The 24,451-nt window shown below is 37.5% G+C and overlaps 1 protein-coding gene across 1 annotated transcript in view; it reads left to right on the top strand.

The window, feature by feature from the left end:
* Positions 1-24,451, top strand: part of LOC6047770 (protein O-mannosyl-transferase 2) — a 62,984-nt gene that overhangs the window by 495 nt on the left and 38,038 nt on the right. The window contains exons 2-6 of the mRNA XM_038260366.1: positions 6,455-6,728; positions 6,786-7,670; positions 11,614-11,751; positions 11,821-11,923; positions 12,002-12,150. Coding sequence (XP_038116294.1) covers positions 6,455-6,728; positions 6,786-7,670; positions 11,614-11,751; positions 11,821-11,923; positions 12,002-12,150 — 1,549 coding nt within the window. The remainder of the gene's footprint in view (positions 1-6,454; positions 6,729-6,785; positions 7,671-11,613; positions 11,752-11,820; positions 11,924-12,001; positions 12,151-24,451) is intronic.

Below are 24,451 nucleotides of genomic sequence, written 5' to 3' on the forward strand. Positions count from 1 at the left end.
AGTTTACGCAATCGGCGGAGATGCTGCCTGAAGTGGGCTATATTATATTTGCTTGGGTGTTCACATCAAGGGCATTTGGTTGAAATTAGATAGGTGGATACCGGTTTTTGGAGGCAGATGACATTTAAAGCTCAATCGAGGATTATACCGTGGAGTGGAACAATTTTAAATTTAGAGGTGTTAAGTACTATTTTGGACTTTGAAAAATTACATTATTGTTGACCGTCTTAAAAAAATTTAAAACGCGCCACAATAAAAAATATTGACTCTTGAATAAATAATTTATGTCCTAAAGGTATGGAGTTTATGTTTTGGAGATGTGATAGACTTTGGTGTGTGTTAGACATACACATACAATGAATTTTGAGTGTTTTGAAGGTAGATAAAAAACGTGCAGTTCAGCAGTTGAAAAGTTTAATGTACTTTTTTATGCTTTAGATTTTTAATCAACTGAAAATTCTTTATCCAATGTATTTTAGATGAAATAGTGACCGGGACCGTGGTGTAGGGGTAAGCGTGATTGCCTCTCACCCAGTCGGCCTGGGTTCGATCCCAAACGGTCCCGGTGGCATTTTTCGAGACGAGATTTGTCTGATCACGCCTTCCGTCGGAAGGGAAGTAAATGTTGGTCCCGGACTAACCTAAAAAAAAGGTTAGGTCGTTAACTCAGTCCAGGTGTAGGAGTCGTCTCCCTGGGTCCTGCCTCGGTGGAGTCGCTGGTAGGCAGTTGGACTAACAATCCAAAGGTCATCAGTTCGAATCCCGGGGTGGATGGAAGCTAAGGTGTAAAAAGAGGTTTGCAATTGCCTCAACAATCAAGCCTTCGAACACCTAGTTTAGAGTAGGAATCTCGCAATCGAGAACGCCAAGGCAATGCTGTAGAGCGAATAATTTGATTTTGATTTTGATTTGAGTTTTCTTTTGCTTAAATTTGTTTGTTTGTTGGGACTTTAAAAGCTCAAAAATTATGATTTTTATAAAATCAAAAAAAAAAAGAAAAAAAGCGAAACGAAACCATCCAGTTAATGTAACAATTTTTATATGTTTATAATTCAGTGTTTTATATAACTAGTATTTTTAATATTATCTTTTATCTCCATTTAAGTCAGTACCGTCAACTGGTGTAAATCGGAACTTCGACCTTAATATGAACAATAGATTTTAAAGCAATTAATTTGAAAATCGTTTTAATTTTGAAGTTCTGTTTAAATCAAACACACAAATCAATCAAAAATATAAAAAAAACATCTTGTAAAAATGCGGCTATATCAGCTGTCCCGAATCGTTACACCGAAAGGAAAATGGTAAAATATGAAAATTTATATTCAATTTAAAATACTGACTGAATCCACCTATGAGCAACTCTCTACGACAGCGATTCTCAACGGGGGTACCGGGCTTACTTGATTTACATGGTAGGGGGTACCAGTCTAGAAGAAGGTTGAGAATCGCTGCTCTACGAAATCGGCCGATTTCGACCATTTTTATTTTTTTTGTATTTTTTTATTTGACTCAAACTTTGTGGAGGCCTTCCCAATGACCAAATAAGCTATTTTGCATCATTGGTTCACCCATACAAGTCTCCATACAATTTTGGCTGCTGTCCATACAAAAATGGTATGTAAATATTCAAACAGCTGTAACTTTTGACTGAATTTTCTGATCAATTTGGTGTCTTCGGCAAAGTTGTAGCTATTGTTTAGGACTTTTGAGAAAAAAATAGGTACACGGAAAAAATGCAGATTTTTTAAACACCTTTTTGTAGCATAGCATAGCATTGGTGTCTACCCGTAGCTGCTACTTCGTTATTGACCAGGACCCCCAAACATTGCTCCGTGGACCACAGATGAAAAGTAGGAACCAATCATCACCCCTTCGCAATTTTCAAAGGTCCTTATCGTGCTGATCAATACCGACGCCGGCCACGACCAGTGGTAAGACACGGGGAAGTGGATGGGAATGTTAGCCGATACTTGAGTGATGGGACCGCTAAATCAGCTGCGTCTCCGACAAAGTATCACATGAGTTTTGAGGATTTAGTAAGATGGGTATGAGGTCAGGATTCACTGTGGTAGGTGATGCGACCATGAGCAATTTGTTTATCGGTTGAAATTTTAAAAATCTTAGGCAGCCGGCTGCGGAAAGATACCTATCTATAGGGATTTAAATATAGTATTAATTCGACCGCGATTCTCCACAACTTCTCCGTCAGCGTGCCTTCCGATCAACGGTGATGTAGGAAGGGCTTCATTCATTAAAATTATTTTATATCATAAGCCTTAAAACATATCCGTCGACGTGCCTTCCGATCTTCGATGATATGGAAAGGACTTGATCCAGCAATACGACTTGCTTGTCTCAAAACACAAAAATCGGATCGTTTCTATCGAAAACTATGTAAAGAGAACAAAAATAAAATTCATCGGCCAACGAACGCGCGAACAAAAAATAAATGAAAAAAGAAGAAGAAGAAATCCAATCACCCCATGTACACAAATAGCGACACAAAAGAGACGAAAAATAACACGAAAAAAACAGGACTGCGCGTCCACACAGGCACCGCACTACTGATCGATTTTTTAAACAACTTTTTTTCACTAAAACTCAATTTCCCAAAATAAATAATTTTTGATTTTCAAGATTTTTTGATATGTTTTAGGGGACAAAAATTCGCAACTTTTGAGCTATAGAAAAACATGGTCAAAAAATCTGCCGCCGAGTTATGATTTTTTGAAAAATAGTGATTTTTGGAAAAAAAATAACTAAGTTTCATTCAAAAACAAGTTTGACATTGTTTTTTATTGCAAAATTGAATTTGCAATCGAAAAGTACTTTACAAATTTTTTGATAAAAAGCTCCGTTTTCATTTCTAAAAATATTTTTTTTGAAAAGTTCAGAAAATTTGCTATAAAATTGTCTAGAAGACATTGAAGATTGGACATCGGGTTGCTGAGATAGAGCCGCTTTAAGAAAAAGAAACATGAAAATTGAAGTTTTCTAAATCTCACCAAAACAACCCATCATTTTCTAATGACGATATCTCAGCAACTAATGGCAGGCAATTTTGATTTATTATGTTTATATTTCTTATCCAATTCTTAATTTTAGTTGCTGTTTTGCCTTCCTCACTGAGGTAAGGCTAAACATTGTAAATCTGGCAACGCTGTCTCGAGTTCTGACCACTTATGATGCCACTTACATATGAGCCCTTGAGTGATATGTGTGTTTTTTATATTCCTGAACTTAACGAAATTAGACGAAATTTATGTTCAAACCCATCATATCACATATCACCCATTGTTGGAAAAGAGTGAGGAAAGCACCAACCACATAGCTGGATTAAGTTAGTTTTATTTTAAAGTTAGGACATTTTTTAATTTTCTTTTACTACACATAAGGCTGGTACAAATATTTTTAAAAGTTTTTGTCACCCCCTCCCCCCCTCCCCTTCAAAATTGGCCCGGAAAATCAGGGGGCAAAAAAAATATTTTTACAATGAACTTCAAAATTTCAATGAAAATTCAAGTGCAAACAGCTGAAATCAAATTAAAATACATTCTTCTTCGTTTAAAATCATTTTTTGCATGTTTGGGTTTATTAAAAAATCTTAAGATTTTTTGAAAATTTTCGATGCAAAATCTTTTTTTTTTCGATACAATTTTTGTTTTTGTCAGATCTAAGATTTTTTGAAAACTAATGATTGCAAAACAACTGAACTAGTGTAAAATGCATTTTAAAACACTTTTTTCATTTAAATGTGAAGACTATGGCTTGTTTTTTAAATTTTTATATTTTTTTATTTTTTTGCCCCCCCCCCTTGACCTCGGCCAGGGCCGAGGGACAAAAACTTTTTTAAATATTTGCATCGGCCTTATGCAACATGATTTAAATTATCTCGAGCAGACGGAAATAACGTGGGAATAACATTTTTTGATATTTGAAAATACTAGACCAATAACATTTTATGTTATTTATAACAAGTTTTGTTATTCGCCGTTATGATTTTTTTGTTATTGGATTGTTATTGTAATAACAGACTTATAACATTTTGAGTTATTCTTCGAACAAATCTTTGTGTTCGGACCGAATGTAAACTATTTTCGCAGCAGCTCGTATTTCTTCTGAGCAGCTTAAAACTGTAAGGTATATTTAGATTTCAGTAAGTTTGTGGTACAATAATGCTTAATTGATCATAATTACATGAGTAGTTCAATTTCAATCCAGGCAGTAACGCAATTCGGCCTCCTTCTTTAGCAATCGAGTTCAATTTTATCCTAGGCTTGTGACACTTTGATCTATTGTTACATTTGGAATGTCAATCAGTATCCAATGTCAAATATTACTTTGAGCTAATCTATAGGGTTGTCTCAGCGGTGTTTTTACACTTTGTTATTATTTTTTGTTATTTTAACAACTAATCCGATCATCCCAATAACAGTTGGAGATATTTTTCCATATCAATAATTGTTATTCCAAAGTTGTTTTGGCTTTCAACCAATATCAGATCAATAACAAATTTTGTTATGATAACATAAACTGTTATTAAACTCATATGCAAAAATGGATTTTGCCAGAATATTCCATAACACTTCTTGTTATTTTAACAGTATTTGTTATTGAAATGACATGAATTTTGTTACCGTCTGCCCGGGATACGATAAATCAACATCGTTCCACAAAAAGTCTTCTATTTTTTCACATTTAACCCTTTAACCTGTAGTTCCTCAGTGCTCCATAATTCTTTTACTTCAAATTGTAATTTCTTTAGTACTAGGTATTCAACCAATTGAATCAATTCTTTTTGCACAAATTCGATTTTCATCTCATTTGATCATAGTAAACAAAAACGTAAAAAATCTCAATTTTAATTTGGAGGTAAGGAGTTAATATTGTTTTGATGAAATAACATCAATCTTTAAAAAACTAACCTAATTTTAATAATGTAATACCCATTGAGCAACATCTAGTTCCAGTTGCTTCAAAAATTAATCAAACAATACATTTAATTTAACAAAATCATGTTGAGTTTGTTCATTTATTATTTTTTCAGAGCATTTTCAAAAAATAGTTCCAAAAAATTAAGAAAATGTATACTTCCGCTTGAATTTCGGGAAATATACAAATTTCCCGGGAAACGGGAAATATTTTTTTTTCGGGAAATCTCGAGAATTCCCGGGATTTTTTTTCCTGGGACGGGAAATTGGACGCTCTACTCTGCTATTATTCATTTTATGCAATCTAACAAAATATTCAGTAAACTTTTTTCATACAGTAAATTTTTCTTTCAACCAATCTGGTTGAGAACCCAATTGAAAAATTCATTTTTGTTGGAATATTTGATTTGTTTAAACCCATATTTTGAAATTTCATAACAAATTCAAAGTAGAAAATAAAAATTAAATCATTAATTTGAATATACTGCAACAAGAAAATATTTAATAAACCGATTAATTACCCGGGCAGACGGTAATAACAGAATTCATGCCATTTCAATAATAAATACTGTTAAAATAACAGAAAGTGTTATGGAACATTCCTGCAAAATCCATTTTTGCATAAGAGTTGAATAACAGTTTATGTTATCATAACAAAATTTGTTATTGGTCTGATATTGATTGAAAGCCAAAACAACTTTGGAATAACATTTTTTGTTATGGAAGAATACCTCCAACTGTTATTGGGATGATCGGATTAGTTGTTAAAATAACAAAAATAATAACAAAGATTTGTTCGAAGAATAACTAAAAGTGTTATTAATCTGTTATTACAATAACAATTCAATAACAAAAAAAAATCATAACGACGAATAACAAATTTTGTTATAAATAACAAAAAATGGCCTAGTATTTTAAAATACCAAAAAATGTTATTCCCAAGTTATTACTGTCTGCTCGGGTACTCAAAATGCAATAATTGAATCAGAATTCTTTAAAGCAATCGGCAATCCCCCCGAAAGTGTCCACGTGGTTTATGGACGGCCCCCAATTTACGACTCTGGATCTTTTAAAAGAAAGATATTGGAAAATAGTCAGAATTTGTTGTTTTGTAAAAAAAAATGAGATGTTATGGAATTATAGATTCTTGAATAATTTAAGGACTGATGCGTTTTAGATACTTCGTGATAAGGAAATGTTCAATGGTTTCAAAATCAGTAAAATACACGTATTAATTTAACAGCTACCTGTGAAAGCATAAGGGGTAAATGGGTGAATTTGGACAACCGCCATGTTTTGATAGTTTTTTTTATTGGTTTCGGTTAATACAGACACAGAACAAACAAAAAACAGGTAAACAATTTCCAAATTTGAAGCTTTAAAATGTTTTGAAAACTTTTGTCCTTCTCCGACCGCAGTCTCGATTCGCCCCAGTTAATTGTAAATTGACACAAAATTAAATAAAAATGTGAATATCACATTACTGATCAAATCAACCCTTTCTTCTCTTTTTTTTCCAGCAACTGGTGGATCCTGTTCGGGGCGATCCTCGTGCTGACGGTGGGCACCCGGTTTTACAATGTGACCGTCCCGGACCACGTTTGCTGGGACGAGACGCACTTTGGCAAGATGGGCAGCTGGTACATCAACCGGACGTTCTTCTTCGACGTGCACCCACCGCTGGGCAAGATGCTGATCGGGCTTTCCGGGTATTTGACCGGGTACGATGGGAAGTACCCGTTCGACAAGCCGGGGGACAAGTACAACGGGACGCACTACGAGGGGATGCGGATTGTGAGTGTTACTATCAATAGGATCAACAATCAACTTAAACGCAAAAAAATATTACAGTTCTGCACCGCCCTTGGCGCCGCCATCGTCCCGATGTCCTTCCACACGGTGTGGGACATGACGGGATCGCTCACGGCTTCCGCGTTTGCCGCCGCCTACATTCTGTTCGACATTGGGATGCTCATCCTGAACCGGTACATCCTGCTGGATCCACCGCTGATCTTTTTCATGACCGCCTCGGTCATGGGAATGGCTCGGGTTTCCAAGTTGACCCGGGAGGGTCACAGCTTTGGATCCAGTTGGTGGAGTTGGCTCAGCTTCACCGGAGGTATGCTGGCCTGTACGATCAGCGTGAAGTTCGTGGGGTTGTTTGTGGTGCTGCTCGTTGGACTCCACACGGCTTCGGATCTCTGGGACGTCCTCGGGGACTTGAGCAGACCGATTTGGTACACGGTGAAGCAGCTGGCTGCTCGAGCACTGACCTTGATCGTTCTCCCGATCGTGCTGTACGCCACTTTCTTCTACATTCACCTGGCGGTCCTCAACCACTCCGGCAGTGGAGATGGATTCTACAGCTCGGGATTCCAGTCGAACCTCGTCGGAAACTCGCTGTACAACGTGTCGATGCCTCGGCAGGTCGCGTACGGAGCGATCGTAACGCTGAAGAACCACAAAACCGGAGGCGGTTACCTGCACTCCCACAACCATCTCTACCCGAAGGGATTTGGAGCGCAGCAGCAGCAGGTCACCACGTACAGCCACAAGGACGAAAACAACAAGTGGATTTTGAAGCCGTACAACGAGCAGAGTACGGCCAATGTGACCGTGGTCAAGCACGGGGATTTGATCCGGCTGGAGCACGTGCCAACGGGGAGGAATTTGCACTCGCACCGGGAACAGGCGCCAGTGACGAAGAAGCACATGCAAGTCACGTGCTATGGGGAGGTGAGTCCTGTTTAAAGTTTCCATAACAAAATTTCCCAGAATGTCAAGGTAGAATAACGCGTTTCTAGGTGGTAGCACTAGGGTAGGGTAGTCATGAATGAGACACTTTTGGTTTTAACTTTCAAAGATGCAACATTTACCAAAATATGAGATTGAACCGACCTTTACAACCAGAGTTATTCAACTGTCTCATTGTAGACGCATTTGGCAGGAACAACGAGACACTCTACGAAAATCATTTTTTTTTCTAGTAAAACATCATGTTTTGTAATGTATCATTGCAGGTGCCTTGCCTTGAACATTTTAAAGACATTTTGTCAACTTGAAACTTTAATTAACACAAGTTATACTAAAAAGTATTTAAATTTTGTAAAATCCATATAATTATACCAAATAACTTTGAGTCATTCCAGGTCAACTGAGTACACTTTTGGACTCGACCTTCACCGATTTGGACCAAATTTGGAGAGAACGTTCATCTATTGATAGTTAACAGAAATCCCAAGTTTGGTGCTGATTGGACTCTATTTTTGGCACCGCCCTCTTTTGTTACGATTTTCTGAAAAAAAAAATTTCTTTTATTCATAGCGTTGCAACTATTAAAGTAAAAGACTTTCTACAGATTGCATTTTATAGAAAATTGTCCAAGGAATACGATAAAAATAAATTTCTAACCCTTAAATGCCCACAAATATTACATGTTAACGTTTTAAGTATAAAAATTCAGTTTTGACCAATTTCTTATATTTTCATATGTTTTATTTTACCACCATCGTGTTCCCCGGACAATTCTACATAATAATCAATGTAGACCTCAAACTAAAATGAACTATTGGCGAGATACAGCGATTTTACTGAAAAAAGTTTGATTTTGCGCTGCACTCTGTCCTATGAATTCAAACCCGAAATAAGTTTCTCACAAGTAAAAACCGAACTGTGCGGGATTCATCCCTTTTTGTTGTTCCGAGTGCTGCGTAAAATTAAACTTTTTTCAGTAAAATCGCTGTATCTTGCCAACTGTTAATTTGAGTTTGATGTCTACATTTATTATTATGTAAAATTGTCCGGGGAACACGATGGTGGTAAAATAAAACAAATAAAAATATAAGGAATTGGTCAAAACTGAATTTTAATACTTAAAACGTTTAAATATAATGGGTAATTCTCTACCAACTCACACGAAATCGGGAAAAGTTGCCCCGACCACTCTTCGATTTGCGTGAAACTTTGTCCTAAGGGGTAGGTTCGTTTTTTGATATCTCGTGACGGAGGGGCGGTACGACCCCTTCCATTTATGAACATGCGAAAAAAGAGGTATTTTTCAATAATTTGCAGCCTGAAACGGTGATGAGATAGAAATTTAGTGTCAAAGGGACTTTTATGTAAAATTAGACGCCCGATTTGATGGCGTCTAAAGAATTCCGAAAAAACGTAATTTTCATCGAAAAAAACATTAAAAAGTTTTTTAAAATTCTCCCATTTTCCGTTACTCGACTGTAAAATTTTTTGGAATATGTCATTTTATGGGAAATTTAATGTACTTTTCGAATCTACATTGACCCAGAAGGGTCATTTTGCAGGGTTATTTTTAAGAGTGTAGCAATGTTCTACAAAGTTGTAGAGCAGACAATTTAAAAAAATGGATATAAATACATAAGGGGTTTGCTTAAAAACATCACGAGTTATCGTGACTTTACGAAAAAAAAGTTTTGAAAAAGTTACTTTTCGCGTTTCTCTTTGTTTCGTCGTCCTTGTCTGTCGCGGGTGATCATGAACAGCCATGATCGATAACGACCAACTTTTTCAAAACTTTTTTTCGTAAAATCGCGATAACTCGTGATGTTTTTAAGCAAACCCTTTATGTCTACATATCAAAATTTTTGTAACTGTCTGCTCTACAACTTTGTAGAACATTGTTACACTCTTAAAAATAACCCTGCAAAGTTAGAAAAAACACGAAATTTTAAAATTAAAAATTTTGTTCTAGATGAAAAAATGACCCTTCTGAGTCAATGTAGATTCGAAATATACATTAAATTTTCCATAAAATGACAAGTTCCAAAAATTTTTACAGTCGAGTAACGGAAAATGGGAGAATTTTCAAAACTTTTTTAGTTTTTTTTTCGATGAAAAATACGTTTTTTCGGAGTTCTGAGTACGCCATCAAATCGGGCGTCTAGTTTTACATAAAAGTCCCTTTGACACAAAATTTCTATCTCATCACCGTTTCAGGCTGCAAATTATTGAAAACACCTCTTTTTTCACATGTTCAAAAATGTAAGGGGTCGTACCGCCCCTCCGTCACAAGATATCAAAAAACGGACGGGGCAACTACTGTGTGAGTTGGTGGAGAATTACCCTAATATAAGTGGGCATTTAAGGTTTAAAAATGTATTTTTTTGCAATTCTGTCGTGAAACTACTTACTTTTCCTGTCATTCTTGAACGACGAAATAGCCTACTTTTCTGTACCAAAAATATCAGAATCGAATAGCAACACTTTTCAAAATAAATGCTGAAAAGTTCTACTTTTCAGCACTCAAATGGGTGCTGAAAAGTTGAACATTTCAGCACTTGTTTCGAAAAGTAACACTTTTCAACATTTTTTTGATTTACACGATTTATTGACAAAATACATGAAAATTTGACATAAAAATTCACTCAGTGTGTGTTTTTTGGAATTGCAAAAAATGTTGTATGAAACTCAATGCAAAACTTGTTTTTTTCAGCACTCTTTGTATTTATCCAACTCGGTGAACCTCGTTGGATAAATGTACCGTGCTGAAAAAATCTTCTTTTTGCAACTTGTTGCATAAACTACTATTATCAAATTCCTTGGACTATTTTCTATAAAATGCAACATGTAGAAAGCCTTTTGCTTAAGTATTTGCAAAGTTATGATTAAAAGAAAAAAAAGTTTTTTAGAAAGTCGTCAAAAAAGAGGGCGGTGATTTTGAAAAGTTTAATGAGGAAAAATTTAACTGTCTCATTGTTACCCATGGGCTGAAAGGAGTGGGGAACAATGAGACAGCTCTAGATTCTGGGTATACAATAAATTTTGAAATTTTAGTTTTGGCAGCCTACATGCGAAAACATATTTTGTGTTCATATTTTTTTAACACCCCAAAATCAAATATTGATAAATAACTTTTCAAGGGAACATCCATGAACAAAGCCACTAATATGGCAGAGTGTATCTAGTAGACACACTTTTTCCCCAAATATGACCCTATAATTGGTTGAAACTACGACTTGTAAGAGCCGTTTTATTATTGTTCCCCGTGTCTCATTGATGACTACTCTACCCTACGTTGAAAATAAGTATTCATTTCATTTAGACACTTTTTTTCTGACTGTGAAATTCTAGCTATTTCAAAACCTTCCCAAAATCCATCCAACTCCATGTGTAGCTTATTTGGGGATACCGCGGAGATTTTCGCTTATCCCCTTAAAAAAAGTGGAGCATCATCATTTCCCGTCTTCATAATCCCAAAGCGGCCCGCAACGGATGGCTATCATTGTGGTGAGAATCTGGTTTAGGTAGAATTGTGTTATATTTCCAATTATCAAATACTAAGAAACTTGGATTATGTCAATCATCACATCACATGGCGAAATCCAGTCTGCAATTCGCTAAAATCACCTTCTGCAAATGATGTGCAGCGGCTGTGAAATTCGAGATATTTTTTCAAAGTTCAATATCAAGTTACGTCAAAAATATAATAAATTGTTTCCAGGAATTTAGCAACCTGAAGATTAATATTTGTTTGATATAAAAAAAAATCAAATTTTCATGCCATAAAATTATAGCTGGCTTAGCTAATACACCCCCCTTACCACCATACAAACGCCTGGATAAAGTGGACTTAACTTACCAAAATAAAACACTTACTCGATTTTATCTCTCCCTTTCCCCTTTTTCTATCCCACAAACCGTTTCCCAGACCGGTGTCGGTGACTCGAACGACGTGTGGCAGGTTCGAATCCTGGGTGGGCGCGATGGAGACGTTGTAGAAACCGTAACGAGCCGGCTGGTGCTGTACCATTACATCGAACGGTGCGTGCTGACGACCACGACCAAGGTAAAATTGGCGACTTTTTTGAATTTGTGAACGAGAAGTTAAATTAATGCGTTTGAAACTTTATTGCAGCAACTGCCGAAGTGGGGCTTCGAGCAGCAGGAGGTCACATGCAATCCGAACATCCGGGACCGGGCCGCCGTGTGGAACGTGGAGGACAACCAGTTTGACAAATGTAAGGCAGCTAAAGGGGAGGGTGTGGGTTATTGCTCCCGCTGGGATTTAATTAGTATCTTTTGTGTTTATGCTTTAGTGCCGAGCGTAAACTTTCAAGTGTACGCACCTGGCTTCCTAAGTCGGTTCTTCGAGTCGCACGCCGTCATGCTGCAGGGCAATTCGGGGTTGAAGCCCAAGGAGGGGGAAGTTACGAGCCGACCCTGGCAGTGGCCGATCAATTACAGGGTAAGTGTTGGAAAATATCTTTAAAATTGTGGTAGATAAAGTATAGACTACATCTTCAAGAACCGCATCTTAACTCATGCAATATTCCACGTGCAATTAAGCCCGGCCAAACCGCACACGTGTCAGCCCTTCTCCTCTGCCCCCTTTGAAGTATCGTCTCCTCCACCAAAGCAAATAATTTACATTCGATGAAGTGTATATCCTTAACCGCGTTTGCATCCGAGAAACACGGTGATCGAAGTACTTGCCCCACAAGCAGCCACCCCCATTCAAAGAGGTGCAATGTTTATGCATTGCTGCAATAATCGTAATGCCATGTGCGTGGGGGAAGGTAAATCTCTGGATGATTGAAGATTTCTTGATTTTTTATATATGGTCCTTTACACATGTGAAACAGCAATAGCACAATAGCTTTCAAAAAAAAAAAAAAAACTCTGGATTAGAACAAAGCATAACTATTAGGGTGTTTCATCCAAACAAAAAAGTTCTCAGAATCAGGCAAACCGAGGTTCCCCTTGTAGAGGATGCCCATTGGGACTCTCATGCCAAATATCAGCCCATTTGGTTGAGAATTGGCCTGTCCCCAGCGGTTTAAAGTTTACATGTAAATTACTATGGGATTTTTATGCTTTTCGTTCAATCGTTCCTACAGGTCTGGGGACAACATGGATTCACTCGGAATAAAGACAGGTGTGTAGGGGATGGTCCAATGAACAAATTCCAGAAGGAATTAGGGATGTCCATTCTGTCCCCAAGGTGCGCATTGGATCGACGTCCGGTGTCTCCAGAATCAACGATTCACCCTTCAAATGTACGCATTGTCCCTAGTATGCTGTGACGGCAAGGTGAAAATTACGACGCCCCATGTCAGACGTTGAACACGTGGAGAAGCATCGATTGCATTATTTTTACAAAATCATCATGTTACATTATTTAGAATAGTTCAAATTGTTATAGGAACATCAATAATTGTAATTTTATTACTTTAAAGAATGTTTCTGAGCCAAAACTTGAGTGTATGCTCTGCCACGTGTTCAACGTCTGACATGGGGCGTCGTAATTTTCACCTTGCCGTCACAGCATACTAGGGACAATGCGTACATTTGAAGGGTGAATCGTTGATTCTGGAGACACCGGACGTCGATCCAATGCGCACCTTGGGGACAGAATGGACATCCCTAATTCCTTCTGGAATTTGTTCATTGGGCCATCCCCTACACACCTGTCTTTATTCCGAGTGAATCCATGTTGTCCCCAGACCTGTAGGAACGATTGAACGAAAAGCATAAAAATCTCATAGTAATTTACATGTAAACTTTAAACCGCTGGGGACAGGCCAATTCTCAACCAAATGGGCTGATATTTGGCATGAGAGTCCCAATGGGTATCCTCTACTAGGGGAACCTCGGTTTGCCTGATTCTGAGAACTTTTTTGTTTGGATGAAACACCCTAATAACTATACACAGTAAAAAAACATGGTAAAATTACATCTAAAAAGAGGTAAATCTTTTAAGCCAGAAAAAAAGCTTTAATTTTACCTCTAATAATGTGTAAGCCAATCTACCTCGATGTGCTCCGTACATTGAATACTGTATTTACTGCATATACGGTACTTAGAGTTACATTGGCTTTGATAGTCCTGTTTTCTCAGCGGCGAGTTGGCCGTGCGGGTTGGGACGCGGACTTAGTAAGCTAGATATAACTATCGCCGGTTTGATATTTTTTTTAGGATTACAGATATTTTTTCCTAGCGTCTGCCAGATGTAAATTTATACATTATCAGAGGAAAAATTAAAGCTTTTTTCTGACATAAAAGCTGTACCCCTTTTTATATGTAATATTACCATGTTTTTTCATGTGTAAAAAACATTAATTTTCAAATTTGTGATGCATTATAGCATTGGAAAAATCATTAAATGTAATCTAATGTAATGCAATTGTTAAAGCAGCCTAAAAAAAAAAACGAAACTATTGGCACTACGCCCCCCGGGGCATGGCCTTCCTCTAACGTGGGATTTCTGCTCCAGCGCCTCTGACGAGACAGGAGAAACCGGGACCGACGTTTTACTTCACCATCCGATAGAAGCTCAGTGGATAAGGCGGGAATCGAACCCGCGTCTCATAGCATCATCGGGATCGGCAGCCGAAGCCGCTACCCCTGCGCCACGAGACCCACAGCCTAATCAACATTAAATTTTTCTGTGTTGTTCTGTACTGTTAATACCGATTCCAATAAGAGCTATCAAAATATTGGGCAAAACATGGTTGAAATAGTTGATCCGATGCGAGCCAGGTGACAGTGCCTCTGTTTCTGTAAATCAGGGGTGCCCAACCTTTTGGCCCTGCGGGCCAGATCTGATATTTCAGAAGCAGTGGCGGGACGGAACTGATATTTGATAAAAGTTGAAAAAGTAAACACAATTTTTTTTCAATTTTCTTATGATTGGGTTCTTCTAAATTAAATACATACAGAACTAGTGTTGCAAATATGATTCATATATTTTGTTTTAAGAATGAAAAAAAAAGATAAAATTTAAAAATGTGTTTATTTGACTTATTTTAATTTTTGTTTGTTTGAAATTGTATAGATATTGTTTTTGACGATTGCAATTAAATACCTTGATATATTTTTTTTTATAAAACAAACATTAAAATTTCAATGATTGTTGCAATTTTTTGAAGTTTTTGATAAATTTCTTTATATTTTTAAAATATTTGCAAGAATCTATTTTCAGTATGATTAATTTGATTTTTTAAGCTTTTTTAAAAACTTTATCACTTAAAAGTTGTTCTGGAAAATACATAAGTTTTGCTTACTTATTAATTAAACAAGAGAAAATAAGAGCAGAAGGAGCGAATATGCGTTTGTGTGCAGTCTCTGCCTGTCTAAAAGAGAGAGTGTGTGTAGTCGTGCTAAGAGACAAGCACAGACAGATTGTAAGTGTAATGGTGTTGGCCAGTCGATGACTCCAACCATCCGAGGGGTAGACGGGGGCTCTTTGTGCGGCGGTATGAGGAAGAGCGCCGAGCTTCGTGTTGCAGTTGCCGAACATTAGGACGCAGGTTTGGCAGCTGGCTCCAGGTGCTGGTATTCGGGTGTCGCCGATCTTCTGAGATGAATCATCATCAAGTGCTTAAATCCGGTGAGAAAATTCCAATAGGAATATTTTATATGTGAGTGTGAGTGTGTGTCCAAAAGTTGAGCCGGATCAACTGATCAGTGATGCCAAACATTAAAAATTTTCAAATTTATCGATAATTCATAATATATAAACAATTCTTGACGTAAAGTTTGATTTTCTGCCCAAAAAGAATTTTTCTTTATTTTATTTTAATTAATTGTGAACAACAATTGCACATTCTTAACATTTTATTTCCATGAATGTTCTATGATAGGAATATATTTATTGATCCGGCTCATCAAATGGCATGTGTGTGAGAAAAAAAATGTTGTTAAGGTATGAATATGATAAAACATTTTTTGCAGCATTTTTAAGGAAGCGCACGAAAAATCACGGTACGGAATACCCCCACGAAAAGTCGCGTTTTATCGTATATTCGAATGATTTTCACCGCGGAGCGCGATATCTCTCGGGGACGTGAGTTTTTTTGCATTACCGTCGGCTAAATTAGCTCTTTCTAACATATTAAATAGTTTTTCGGTTTGATGTTTATATTAATAAATTTTTCCTCTTTAAGAGAATTTGAACGGTGCGCGTCGCGGTCATCTCGCAGGATTTTCGATGCCGTTTCCGTCTCTCTTGTCCCCCCGATTGTGAGTGTATTTCGGTCCGGGCGATTTCGTGAAGTTTGACAGTTGCCTTGGAGAATTTGAACGGTGCGCGTCGCGGTAATCACGCAGGATTTTCGTTGCCGTTTCCGTCTTTGTTGTCCCTCCGATTGTGTGTGTTTTTCGGTCCGGGCGGTTTCGCGTTTTCGCATTTTAGTTGGTTTGATCTTTCCACAGCCGGCTGTCTAAGATTGAATCATTTATGCTAAACTCAACATCAAATAACCGGGAATAGTCTCATCCGCATCTTCCGACTGTTTGCCTTGAGAATGCATAATACATCACACCATTAAACAAAAATTATTGATTATTGGGTCGCATCATCATCCTCTATGTTGAATCCTGGCCATTACCCTTACCCACTAACAAAATCCCAAGTAGAAGTAGTTTTCCGGCACACGTGGGGGTGTGGATATCGTATAGAACCCACCTTTTGTAGCAACCTGTGCTAACTAACATTCCCGTCCCAATCCCCCGAGATCTACAAACTGACATGGCGGGCGCCGTTGGTGGCCAACGACTGTTACCTATTTGCTCTAGATCTAGTTTTAATGATCTTGATGTTTTATCTTTTCAGCGCATTCATACATGCTGTTGATAAGAGAAACACCATTAGATCGTTTAAGCGTATGGTCGGTTGTATCATAGACTTAATATATATAGATACGCCACTCCGTTGTTGGGGCTGGCGACACTACCGCCACGCCAAATTTACACCTGGTGGCAATTCACAGGTACTAACCTACCCTTTGGAAATGTTTGAAAAAAAATCTTCCCCAGTTTCAGTTCAATGCTCAGTGGGTATATCCAAGCAACTTTCGACTAGCAACTGCTGTTTCCAAGAAATGTCAAAACTCTCATGACTTTGCAAATGTTTGATCGTGTTGGAAAAAATCTAGTCCGCTAATTGATTAGGCAACCGGTTCGTTGTGAAAACACATGAATTAATATTTAACATGCTTTGCTCATGTTAAATATATTTATAAGGCAGGTAAATGTAACAAAGATAAACATAAAAATCCTTCATTTAAAAGCTACTTTTGTTTTTCACAGCCTCGTGATTTCCCGGAAAGATGACCATGGTGACGGTGAAAACGGAACTTCATTGGATTCGGAAGCAGTAAACCGGATGCTTACAACTATGCCTGAACAGACACAAACCAGTTCTCGACAACGAAAATGCTGATCTCCATCATGGAAGCTTCTCTTACGGTTCTCCTTAGGCCCGTTTTGAAACAGTGTATAAAGTCATACGTGTTATGTTCCAGCATTACAGCACAATGAAGATTAATGTATAATTAAAATTAGAGAAAATAAAAAAAACACGCTTTCTTATTATTATTGAAGTACACATTTGTTAACGATTTCAGAACAACTTGGTGGAGAACTGGGATAGGATCGAGGATAGAATAGTTCTCCGCCAAGAACGAGGATGGGTTAAGTTGTTGAGCCCACGACAGAGGAGGTGAGAACCGCGGATAGCAGCCTTATCGTCCAGGGAATCGGTGGTTTCACTTTATCGTTATTTTCGCCTTCAGCCTCCGGTCCTTCGCGTATCAACCCTTCAACGCTATGAACTCCTGTGATCGGCGAAACGTTGGACACCGGTTACTTCTTGTCCAATTCATCATCCGACAAATGGTCGTCAAATCAAGTTGCTTGACCGTATTAGTGCGGGTAGTTGGCTTGCTGAACAACTCTGGTTTCTTTTCCGGTGGTCGCACCGGCCATTGGCACCATATTTTTGCACCATATTTTGGCACCATTGGTGTTGATTTCTGGACCATATTTACGCCTCTCGAGGACATTTTGCGTCCGGTGAATCTCGCTCGCAGCTACCATCACGATTTTTTCACAAAAAGAGTGACATTTGTCAACAATCTTTTCGAAAGTCATAGAGTACTACGATTTTGTTTAGCAATTTAGTACCTGTAACTTGACTGTGGTGGCGCGCAGAGCGCTGAAGGGGTGTCGCCAACTGAGTATATGGAGCAACTTCCAAGTGGGACATCTACTTGATTAATAATCTATGGTTGTATTGATATTGATGTATTGATATTACGGTCCTGTTCAGCAACGGAGAAGGACAACCATGGGTGGTCTCTCATGCTCATGCTCATGCTCATGCTCATGCTCTTATTAATTAAACAAAAGAAAATAGAAAAAAAATCAATTTGAAGTAAACAAAGTCAAAACTGAAAGAAATAACATTTAGTTTCTTTTTGTAAATTTTAAGACAACAATCCAAGTTTTTTCATAAATTTCACAATTTTACAAAATGGATAATTTTGTTTTCCTGCACAATTTTTCCGTTAAAAAATATCCATATAAAAATTATAAAAATTAAATTCAAAAATGAAGAATGTTCTTATAATATGTTAAAATTTGATCTCAAGCTTTTTTTTTTTAATTCAGACAATATTTTTATTTATTTAATACTTCATAAGCAGCCTTATGAAGTCATAGAACTAATTTGAAAAGCCGTCGCGGGCCGGATGAAATGGCTTCAGGGACCGGATCCGGCCCGCGGGGCCGGACGTTGGGCAGTGTTGTTCCTTAAATAATATCGTTGAACAAATCATTTTTTTAATACTATAAATCTTGATGACATTGACAGAATTTCAATTCAACCGGTAAGAATTTCCTCATGAATCACACAATGTCTATAGGGCGTCCAATTTTCCCGGGTTTTGAATTTCCCGGGAAACGGGAAACATATTTTTTAAATCCCGGGAATTCCCGGGATCCCGGGAAATTTTTTAAGCAGTCATAAAATGTATGTTTTCATAATATTTGATATGTTTTCAAGCTCAATAATAATAATTGGTGACAATCTACACTTCAATCTAAACAAGGACGACAGTTTTTAAATAACTTAAAAGAAATAAAAATTGTTTTTTTTTTATTTAAAAAAAGTTCAAATTTAAATTTTCAATGTTATATTAAATAAGCGTTTTATAAATAAATTTCTTCTATATATTTTAATATATGCCATAACTAGAAAAGCTAGACAAATTTCTTTGAAAATATCTACAAAAACGAAAAACGACAACAACACAAGAGTTTTTTTTTTGAAAAAAAAAGTTCCTATAAGCTATTGTCCTTCATATTTAAAAAAAAACAGTCAATGCAAAATTTTAGATAACTGTTGAAAGTTTTATTTTATATAAAACATATTTTAATAATTCTCTTTAAGTTACTACCGTCAACTAGGGAAAATCAGGAATAGAAGCTGAAAAGGTACAGGAGATTTCAGAGCAATACATTTGGAAATCGGTGTACTATTTTTTTTTTCTGTTCCTGTTTTAACCAATGTTATTCAAAACACGATGCATTTTTTTTTCTTAAATAGCTGTCTTATTTCGTTACTTGCCCCAAAATCCGGAGTTTAATGAAAAATAATTTAAGATGATTATTTTCAATTATAATATCATAAATATAAATATGGTAAATAGTCTTCAAAAATACGAAAAATTAAATAGAAAATATTTATTGCGCCAGGCATTTTGCGGATCTATGACTAAATTATAATCAATTTTCTCTTATCAGTCAAATTAAAGCTGATATATGCCGAATACAAATTTTAATGCTTTAAAGTTCGTATCGATTACTATGTTTTTGACTGTTCATCTATTTCTACAACAAAATTTGAATTTTCAGACCAAAATTTGTTTTTTTTTCAATTTCGGGAATTCCCGGGACAAATTATGAAAATTCCCGGGATTCTGGAATTCCCGGTTTTGGAAAAATCCCGGGATTTTTGTCCCGGGAATTCCCGGGATGAACGCACTAAATGTCTATGTACGTCTTTTTAAATAAATTCAATAAAGCTAGTTACGATGAAAACTGTTTATTTAGTTACTAAATGTCTGCAAATTGATTTTATATGTCATATCGATCATGAAGACTAGGTTTCTTTTTTTTAAATGCTTGATTTGAAAAAAAGTTTATTATTTGTTTAGCTAGTTTATAAAATTTTAATAAAATGAATGTAAATTTCATGTTAATTAAATAAGAGGTTCAAATTATTCAAACAACAAAATCCAAATATAATGAGAAATTTTTTCTACTGAGGATTCGCTTATATCTGAAGATATTTTTGATTTTAATTTCTATAACGCTTGAACTCGTAACATAAAAACTTACTATGGCTGTTCTTTGTGTGAAATTGTCCAAAGAATCCGATAGTACGGTCCGTTTTGCGGTTAGGCGGGCTTCGATCTAAAAATTCGCCAAAAAACTAATTTTCAACCAATTTTTGATATTTAAAATGCATTGGAAAGAAAAACTCTACAAATTTAAAAAAAAATAGGTTGGAAGTTTAACTTGTTTTATGTGACTTGAAAAAATGTCATTTTTTAGGGTCCGACTTTGGCTGTGTTTTTAAACTAACATTTCCTATATTTTAAGTAAAAATAGGATTGCAGTAATTTTTGTAGTGTCCCAGACTATGCCTCTGTGCTTTTTTTACAATTTTAATGATAATGGTATCTTTCTATAGAGGCAAATTTTAAAAACATGCAAAAATGAAAAAGTGACTGTAAAAACATAAAAAAAACAACTTGGTAGGCAAAAGGTAATGATATGAGGTGGTAGAAAAGACCAAAAACTATCAAAAAGAAACATAAACTTAACATGAAAAATGCAAATTTAAATACTAAAAATGAAACAAGAAAAAAATAAAAAAAAAGAGAAGTAATTTTTTTCGTAAAACAAAAGTTGCTCAAAATGACATCCCGAACAGTTTGTAAAAAAAATCGTATTTATCATTTTGCAAAACAAAAATCCAACTTTTCAATGTCACCCCGGTTAACGGTATTCGCGTAAGTGTGAACTGAACATGTGAGTAATGTTATGCATACATTTTTTTAGGAATTCTTAATACTGAGAAGGTTTCGGAGTCGGAGTTGGAGCCGGAGTCAACTATTTGTTGAAATCTGGAGTCGGAGTCGGCTAAACTTAGTAGGCCGGAGTCGGTTGGAGCTGAAAGCCGGCGCCGGAGTCGGAGTCGGAGTCGTTCAAAATATGACCCGACTCCGCAGCCCTGTTTAAATTTTCTTGAAACAATATGTTTTTATTGCACACATCACACATCACACATCACATCTTAAAAAAATTATAAAATATTTTACTTATGGCCCAAACTTGTCTATTTTTGTATTTTCAACTTACGTTTCATCACCAGAATTGCTCTATTTCATTCACTGCTTTTGTTTTTGTTTCACTAGCCCTTGTAGCTGCTTGGCCACCCCTCAAAGTGGTGACAGTTTCGGTTCACTTCGGGAGCATATCTCTGTATGTGGAAACGTCTAGAAATACAATCGCTCAGAGAACGGTCGTTTGACATTCTACCTACACTCATATCATCTCTCCCGTGAACGCAATCATATGACTTCTGTCTCCACGCAGCAAACACATGGAAGAGCGACACAAAAACGAGAGAAAGAGAACGTTCTCTCGTTCGGGCGGCTGCTTGAGTGGTTCTCATTTTTCGTTCGTTTCGTCCTTGTGTTTACGTTCACCGACCGTCGCAAAGCAATGACGATCATGATAGGCGCTGTGTGTCAGCGATCAAATGTCGTTTTGGGAAATGATCGCTGACACAAATTTCTATCAATTTTTAGCAAATTTGTATCTTTTTATTTATTTTGCCTCAAATTTATGTACTTTTTAAAAAGGTTTTTGAACTTAGAACTATTTTGGGTTTCTTACCAATTGAATACCATTAGGAAAAATAATTCCTATTAATGTCAACTAAAACCAAAACTAGAAAGAAAAATCGACCAGCTGATTCCCAGAGAATTCAACCCCGAGCTAGAATATGCCTTCGAGTGCGTAATGCAAATTAGTGCACCGAACGCTCGCGCTTCTGCCATGTCAGCACTTATGCACAATAACAATTACAATCACCCTAGAACCCGTCAGAACTGTCCGTCAAAAATGACGTCAATCTGCCAGAACTGACGGTGATTAAAACGCTTAGATTATATTGCTGGTTTGTTAGCATTTCACCTTATCGTCCTTTTCAAACGTTTTGCCAGACCTTGAACGCATCAATTATTTCAACTCGCAGATAAAACGCGTGATTAAATTTCACCCCTTTTCTTGCGTGGAAACTTCTTGTTGGCGCATTTGTACAACTTGTTGTTTCACCCTTAAATAAACTGTTGTAAAAATAGGGGGGGGGGGGGACCGTTCTCGTTAAAGTCTATTTCCATTATTCAGTGACACTCATTCGATGCGGGTTGAATCAATTGAGGGACTTGGGTGCACTTCAGCTTCCCTTTGTTTCTCCCACAATTAAATTGCGTGTTGTTAGGGGAAAATGGGGTAAAATGGATTTAATCGACTAATTTTGTTTAGTTTTGGAATTTTGTTTTTTTTAAGACTTGAACTTCCATTGTAATCATCTATTCAAAGGTGCACGAGTTTCATATTCTAGTCACACAAGTTCTACAGAATACCACCTCCCCCCCTGCCTTCTCAAGACCACGCGATCCTTGCATCGGAAGCACCGTTGAAGGACCTCTTAATTACTTCTACCCTCGTTAGCAGTTATAATGCTAAGCATTTACACTTCCTCCAAACACAGCCACACAACGCACAGCGGAGGAGAAGTCCCGCGCTGTTTCTCTCCTAGTTGTAGTGACTAACTAACCGAAGGGGGGGGTTGGGTGCTGGCATATTTTTACCCCTCTCTTTACATAGAGCACATTACTTAACATCGCGTTAAGCGTTAATTCAACGCTTGTGTTTAAAGTGAAAGTATCCCTTAGACAAAAATGATTTTTTGATACACGACAAATTTTTAAGGTTTGTTTTGTTCAAAAAGAACTCATATAAATTTAAAATTTAAACCAATGGTCTAAAAGTTGCGTTTCGAACAACTTCTGGGTTAATGCACGCGCATTACATGCTCCCTCTATCAACTGGGTTAAGTTCAACCAGTTGCTGGTGGCAGAGGGAACTTCGGTCAAGTGGGAAAGATTTATCTTCTCTGCGGAAACGGTTTTCTTCAACCCCCCACCTTACTCACGGTTGAGGTAGAGTGGTAGTCTTTGCACACTAATGATTAAACATCATTAACGGGGCGCTTTCTTTAAGCAATGGATGATTTAAACTGGAATTTTCGTTAGAGATAAGGCTGGTACAATTTTTATTTCGTCAAAGTTGGCTCGAAAAATCAAGAGGCAATAGGCGCATCGCCGCTACCGGCAGCGACCACGCTGGCAAACGAACGCCCCCATCCAGGAGGGATCGCTGGGTTGTCCGCTGGAACCGTACGCTGCCCAACTGCAGGAACGGCTGCGCTCGTACTTCGCTGAGGAGAGTGGGACGCTGCTGCTTTCTTCTTCCTCTTTCCCTGCCCCTCGAGGTAGGCCGTGCGCGCGACGCATCCGCGGTAATTTCCGGTATGGTTGCCGTCACAGTTCGCGCACTTTACGCGCGGCTTGGTTTGTTCTGCCTTGTCTCCCAAGTCCGCCATTCGTGGCAGTGCGCACGCCTCCGAGAGGTGTGACTCATCGCACTTCACGCAGCGGAGGTTGCTGTTCCGCGAGCCGTGGCCAAATTTCTGGCAACGGTGGCATTGCGCTACGTCCGTCGGGTTCTTGGTGTAAAACCGCCAGTTTACCCAAAAACCGTCCAACGTTTTAGTCCGCCGCAGGTCTTGGATCTTGACGGTGCCGTGGTCGAAGTACAACAGGTACGAGTATGCGTACCCGTGACGGTTGTCTTTCGCGAGAGCACTTTTATATCTCGTGGCTTTATTCCGGCGTTCGAGAGGTGTCGCTTCAGGTCGGCGATCGGACGGTCTTGGTAACCCTGCAAGACGACCTTAACAGGGGGCTTCTCGTGGTTGAATGTGTAGAAGTTGAAGTTGCTACGCTTCAATTCTTCAAACACCAGGTCGAAATTCTTTTTATTCAGTGTGATCACTTGCACTGCCGACTTACCGATTTTCAGACAATATCCGAGGCCTTCCAGCAATTCGTCAAATCGCGAAAAATCACCAGCCCTGTATATTAGTTATTTCAAAATAGTGTAAAATAATAAAATAAATAAATCCTCTCCCAGAACACCAGGTAGTAAATATTTATCCGCGCGCAAGTGTGCTTCTAGCAATTGCGGCGAATGAATATTCCTTTCGGTCAATAAGTGATTCTAATGTAAAATTGGCAGGGGAATGATGGTGCGGTCAAATTTAAAAAATAAACAGGTTGGAGAAACATCTTAATCGAAATTTTGATCACGGAAATGGATTCTACGTTCAATTTTCTTCAAAGTTTAGACTCAACCTTCTAAGATTTGTGGTTCCTGAGCTCAAAAATCGCCAAAAAGATTTGGACGAAATTCGGGATTCTTACATGTTTTGATAGTATGAACAGCCCTGCCAATTTTGAGCAGGACCGGAGAGGGTAATTTTCAAATGCTGTTCCGCTTCAGATGACCCGTATGAAAATTTAAAAATCTGTATCTTTTGAAGGAATTGATTGATCGACTTGTCGTCT

Source organism: Culex quinquefasciatus, chromosome 1, assembly GCF_015732765.1.
Source record: "Culex quinquefasciatus strain JHB chromosome 1, VPISU_Cqui_1.0_pri_paternal, whole genome shotgun sequence".
NCBI classification, from domain to species: Eukaryota; Metazoa; Arthropoda; class Insecta; order Diptera; family Culicidae; genus Culex; species Culex quinquefasciatus.